The sequence below is a fragment of the Anarrhichthys ocellatus genome, unplaced genomic scaffold, assembly GCF_004355925.1.
Source record: "Anarrhichthys ocellatus isolate YVR2014 unplaced genomic scaffold, GSC_Weel_1.0 scaffold56, whole genome shotgun sequence".
In the NCBI taxonomy this organism is placed as follows: domain Eukaryota; kingdom Metazoa; phylum Chordata; class Actinopteri; order Perciformes; family Anarhichadidae; genus Anarrhichthys; species Anarrhichthys ocellatus.
This window is the reverse complement of record NW_022280086.1, coordinates 547,825-554,111: the sequence shown is the minus strand read 5'-3', so window position 1 is coordinate 554,111 and position 6,287 is coordinate 547,825. Positions and strand designations below refer to the sequence as shown.

At 43.6% G+C, this 6,287-nt stretch overlaps 1 protein-coding gene across 1 annotated transcript in view; it reads left to right on the top strand.

The window, feature by feature from the left end:
- Nucleotides 1–3,002: 3,002 nt before the first annotated feature.
- LOC116396524 (all-trans-retinol 13,14-reductase-like) overlaps nucleotides 3,003–6,287 on the top strand; it is a 10,949-nt gene continuing 7,664 nt past the window's right edge. Inside the window, exons 1-2 of the mRNA XM_031871173.1 lie at nucleotides 3,003–4,088; nucleotides 4,675–4,857. Of these exons, the coding sequence (XP_031727033.1) occupies nucleotides 3,923–4,088; nucleotides 4,675–4,857 (349 nt within the window). The 5' untranslated portion in view covers nucleotides 3,003–3,922. The remainder of the gene's footprint in view (nucleotides 4,089–4,674; nucleotides 4,858–6,287) is intronic.

Sequence of the window (6,287 nt, the reverse complement as noted above, 5' to 3'; positions counted from 1 at the left end):
GATTAGCGGGCAGGTGTCCAGCGGCGTTATCAAACCTATGGAGCGGCCGTCTGAAGTCACGTTAGCGGCTTTGAGCAACCAATCTACTTCCTGTTTACACCGGCACCCACCCGCATGCGCAGTGTACGTTAATAGTCACGTGATATTCGATTTCAGGCGTTTTAGTCTGGACGGAGATCATCTCGAAAACGATGCTGAAATGCTGTGTGGACGGAGATCGTTTTCGTTTTAAAACGAAAACCTATTAGTGCTAATGTAGACTCAGGGAGCCGCTCCGGAGCCGCAGGTTGCCGACGCCTGGCTGAACGAATGAAACTCAACTCATCATAAAGAAACTGAGATTAACCTATCACGCGCACACAACTACACACTGAATATCACGTGCACACAGCTACACGCCGATATTCCTTCCTCTCTAACAGTCAAAGTAATCTGCTTATATAGAGCCTTCCATCAACATGATCGATTCTAGCCCATACCATAAGTACAGGTGACACCAATTACTTCCTCAAATAGTTAAGCTATATTTGACTGCAAACCTTTAGGTAGCAAATACTTTAAGATAGTTTACAATTTGCTATACACTCACAACTATGCATAACAGATCACAACTAACCTACATAAATAATCTACTCCCCCCCCATGCTTGGTCTGACCCCATGACATCACGGCTGACATCATCCAGTGTATAAATACAGGAAATTGTTGGGTGCCTCCTCCTGTAGACTCTGGAACATATGGTGGGTATGGTAAGTCACAAATAAAGCTAATGATAATATGTGGACAAATGGTGTGTTCTCAAACACTTCGTCACACCCCTTTTTTCAAAATGTCTTTTACTTTTCTATCCCTCTGAACCCCAAAACCCACCGGCGGGATGGAAACGTCTGGTTACCTTGAATAAACGATTGCCAAAACTACACCATTAATAGCCGTCATAACTGTCAGATTTTCATCATTCTGACGGTCCTTCAACACGTGTGACGAACGTTTCAGAAAACCCAACCGAAACAAGCATAAAATTGTTATATTTCATCAAAAACATTTTATTCTACATGTCTCATTTAAAATTTTGCCACAATTAAACCGTTTGCTCTAAACATTGTGTTATACTGTACAAAAGACATTTTTGAGTTCTCTACTTCTAGCAATTGTGCAGGACTTATATATAGGACTTATATTTCCCACTTTGTCCAACCCTGTATCTGCAAATCCTCCACTAACTGACCGGTCACTCTTCCGATTTTCTCTCATCTCCCCCTTGGATCTCAATAAATCACTCTCTGGCATGAAGACTCCGACCTGTGACCTCGACCCTATCCCTTCCACTTTAGTTATGGCCTGTCTCCCGGCCCTCTGCCCGCACCTCCTCTCTGTCATCAACTCCTCCCTGTCTACTGGCTCCATCCCTCCCGCCCTCAAACTCGCCTCAGTCACACCCATCCTCAAAAAACCTGGCCTTGACCCCGACATTCACAACAATTACAGACCCATCTCCAATCTCCCTTTTCTGTCTAAAATACTGGAACGCACTGTTGCCCATCAACTGAAAACCCACCTGGACTCAAACCAACTGTATGAACCATTTCAATCCGGATTCAGATCTCATCACAGCACAGAAACTGCCCTCATCAAAGTCACCAACGATCTCCTCCTCTCCTCTGATGAACACTCCCTCAACATCCTGATACTGCTCGACCTCAGCGCGGCCTTCGACACCATCAACCACTCCATCCTCCTTTCACGTCTCGTGTCCTCCCTCCACATCACTGGCACAGCCCTCTCCTGGTTTAAATCATACCTCTCCGACCGTGAAGAGTTCATCAGCATCAACAAATTCAAGTCTGACACAGCCCCAGTCTCTCAAGGTGTCCCCCAAGGTTCAGTACTCGGTCCCCTCCTCTTCATCCTCTACCTGCTCCCCCTTGGTGACATCCTACGCCACCATGGTCTCCAGTACCACTGCTATGCTGATGACACCCAGCTCTACATCTCCACCAAATCCATCACCCCCACCATCCACTCCACCATCACCAACTGCCTCACAGATATAAAAACCTGGATGCAAGCCAACTTCCTCAAACTCAACACCGACAAATCTGAAGTCCTCATCATCGGCCCCAAATCATTAAACAATTCCCACCACAACTTCTCCCTCTGCATTGATGGCATCACTGTTCCTGCCTCCACACATGTCCGTAACCTCGGGATAATTTTCGATCAAACTCTCTCATATGAACGCCACGTCAATCACATCACAAAAACCGCCTTCTTTCATCTCAAAAACATCGCCCGTCTCCGTCCCTCCCTCTCCTCCGCAGCCGCTGAAACACTCATCCACGCCTTCATCACCTCTCGACTGGACTACTGCAACAGCATCCTGTACGGCTCACCCACCAAAATCATCAATAAACTACAATACATTCAGAACTCAGCTGCCCGTCTGCTCTCCCACTCCCGCACCAGAGACCACATCACCCCAGTCCTTCAAAACCTCCACTGGCTCTCCATACAGCAAAGAATCCAGTTCAAGATCCTCCTCATCACATACAAAGCCCTCCACAACCTTGCCCCTTCATACCTTTCGGACCTCCTGTACCATCACACTCCCAACCGCAACCTCAGATCTGCTGACGCCAACCTCCTTACCCCCCCTACTCTGTCCAAGCATCGGACCTGGGGGGACAGGGCCTTCTCCATTGCTGCCCCCTCCCTCTGGAACTCCCTGCCCCAACACCTCAGACATTCTTCGTCACTCGCCACTTTCAAAACTGCACTTAAAACTCACCTATTCAAATCTGCTTTTAACCTCTAAAGTCAGTCATGTATGTTTTTCTTTCTTTCTTTTCATGTTTATATTATTTTTTTTCTTTCTGTTATGTTGTATATTTTGTTCTTATTATAAATGCTTCTATTGTTTCTGTTTTTAACATGTAAAGTGTCTTTGAGTGCCTTTTAAAGCGCTATATAAATAAAATGTATTATTATATATGGCAGGTAAAATCAAGGCCACAGAGAGAAAAATGACTGGAGCGAAACGTCTTTAGTACAAAGATGTGTCTTCACATTGTGAATTTGATGTCTGAAGAAGCTCCAAGACCAAAACATTGTCTATAAGAGATCAGTGACCGTGAATTCCGGCTTTTGTTTATACACTGAAAAAATGGCACTCTACCTGCACAACACATGTTGAATGAACATGTGCAGCAAAATGCAAGCTCTGAATGGTGAAAAGCTTTACAACCTGATCAAAAGAAGGAATTACTTTGTTTCTGTGAAACAGACTCATGGCTTCTGGAAGGCTCAATTGAAATAGTCATGAATCTTTACTTATATACATGAGCCTTCGTCCATTTACCCACACAGCCAAGTGACTCAAAAATAACCCATTTACAACATCTGCGCTCTGAAAGCATCTTTGTTCACAATCATGCAGTGGAACTACTGTGATTTCAGCTGTACAGCAAGACTGTTGTAAAAACAGTCATCCTAAGGCAGTTTAGAAGGAGCAACAAATTGGTGCTGGGTGTGTGCAATGTGGAGTGGAGTCTGAAGAGACGATAAACAACCAGCTCTCTCTTCTCTGCCAGTCTCATGTCCTCGGCGTGGAGAATGTGCCATCTGCTCTCTCTTTGTGGAATCAGAATTTTCAAAATATCATGAGTTACATGTCCTTCCTGAACCTTGATAATCGTCTCTCCTCTTCTCCACCCTTCACTTTAACTTTATCCTCCTCTGCACTTTAGTGCTCTTTTTGAGGGAGAGCCTTCTTGGAGGATTTCTTATATATCTGTCTTCTCTTACAAACTGTTCTCTTCATCCTCCAGTCCTACCTCATCCCTTCTCTTTTGGGGTTATTCTCTCAATCTACCTCTGTGTTTTCTTCCTTGTTCCTCTCCTCTCCATCCAGCTCTCCTCTGCCATGTGGTGGTGGCTGCTTGGTGTTTTGAGTTGTGTGCTGCTGGTGGTGGTCGTCATCTTCTTCCTGACCACCGGGAAACGATACAAGGTGTTCAGTGAGAAGTGCCTGAGGCCACCGGAACCCTTGGTCACCGACAGCCGGCAGAGGGACGATAGGCTGAAGAGAGGTCAGAAAAGTTGTTTCTGATGCAGTCTTGAGTCTTGATTATTGGCCGATATTATCCTGTCTACCAGAGCTTTGTATTATCCTTCAACATCCCACTGGTTAAGAGTTTTCGACCAAATCATGCATTCAACAACTATTTTCAATCACAATACAAGTGTTATCCTTTAAAATTACATTTGGTAGGGCTCGTGAGAAACGGGTAACAGAAAGGCTTCATCTCCAGCATGAACGAAATAATACAGAAGTCGTTTTCAACCACCTCTAATGGTTAATCAGCAAAATGTTTCTAAAAAATGACTGCAAGTATAGTGTTTCTGGGGGTATGTTTTTTGCTAGGTAGGACTGGGGCCTTCCATGTGTCTGTACCCCTCAGATTTCACAGTTTTACAAGCTGATATGACCTGAACTCACAGTATTTGTACATAACTAGTTCTCTGTTGCATCCTTTTGACTGCAGATACAGTCTTGTGTAGAACTGTGGTAGAACTGAAAACCTCCGTGTTCAAGATGTCAAGAAAGGCTTCGCGAGACCAGCCGACAGCCTTTCCACGAGACTGATTTTAAAATGCAGCCTTTGCTCCCTGCAGGGTTTCGTGCAGACCGCGTTCCCCCGGCTCTGGATGCGATTGTGATTGGCAGCGGTGTCGGAGGTTTGACAGCAGCAGCGCTTTTGTCTAAAGCCGGCAAGAGGGTTGTAGTCCTGGAGCAACATGATCAGGCTGGAGGCTGCACACACACCTTTCAGAATAAGGGATTTGAGTTTGATGTGGGTAAGTAGGCGAAATACATGGATACACACACATAAACGTTCTTTCCTGCAGCTGCAATGTAGATTTGTATAGAAAGTACATTATAATAATGATAAGATGAAGATTAACCCACATACGATATGGTATGGTGAACAATCCAGTTATTCTAATGCGGTTGTATTCAGTGCATTAAGTCTATTTCTTTTAAGCTTCATTGAGTAATAGAGAAACTGTACTTGAACATAAACATTGTGGTGAGTTATATCCAATGAACCAGAGCTGTGATGGCTGCTTTAAGACAATACAATGATTATGCGACAAGTATGTGCTCCTACTATGAACATGTCCAATATGGACTTTCGTGTACTTTCATCTATTTGTCGCAACTAAGCTAATGCTGTCAAATAAAGCTGCCCTGAGCCAAATCCCACTTAAGTGAAACAGCAGCACGGAGCTGTTTGTTCAAAAACGAGTACAGCTTTAAATCAACTGCAGCTCTGTATACAACTCTGTGACCTATCTGCTTTGTAAGTTACTCATTGGAAACAGACTTTTTTTTTAATTCACCAAACACTAACTTACAAACTACCTGTTACAGTGGTGATCGTTTCAAAATGCATGCTCATTAATTAATCCAGCAGGTAAATAAGAAATGATGCTCCTGAATTAATAATTCATGCTTTTAGGTACTTAATTTGTGTTCACAAATTGACAGAACATTTTACTTTAAAGGCATGTCAAACATGTATACATGCAACAACACTGCATGTTATCCAAACTGCTCATTTCGATGAACCCTAACTATTTTGAACTGTTATCAGGCAACAGTGGTATATCTAGTATATGCCTGTACATATATCTATGTATATGTAGTACTGTTGAAACAACGTTTCATTAATATAGTATCACAACTGTATAAAGTGCTGAAGGGACAAAGATAATTCTATTCAATGCATGAAAGAAATTAGTCCAGAATGAAAAGTATTTCTAGCATTTCCTGCAGATTTGACTTTGGTGAGAGAAAAGTAGATACATTTGATTTTGCCTGTTGCACAACTGTATTATCTTCACATCCCTTAAACATCCCTTTAATATATGATATCAATAGAGGAAATGTATATGTCGCTTTTCTACATTCATACACCGAACAGAGGCTGCCATATCAGGTGCCACCTGCTCATCAGGATCTAATCTAAATACTCCTATACACACACTTACAAGCTGATGGCACAGCTTTTGGGAGCAATATGGGGTTTGGTATGCCCAAGGACACATGGACATGCAGACTGGAGTAGGGAAGGGTTGTACTGTAGGGAGGGGTTGTGTTGTAGGGAGGGGTTGTGTTGTAGGGAGGGGTTGTACTGTAGGGAGGGGTTGTGTTGTAGGGAGGGGTTGTACTGTAGAGAGGGATTGTGTTGTAGGGAGGGGTTGTACTGTAGGGAGGGGTTGTG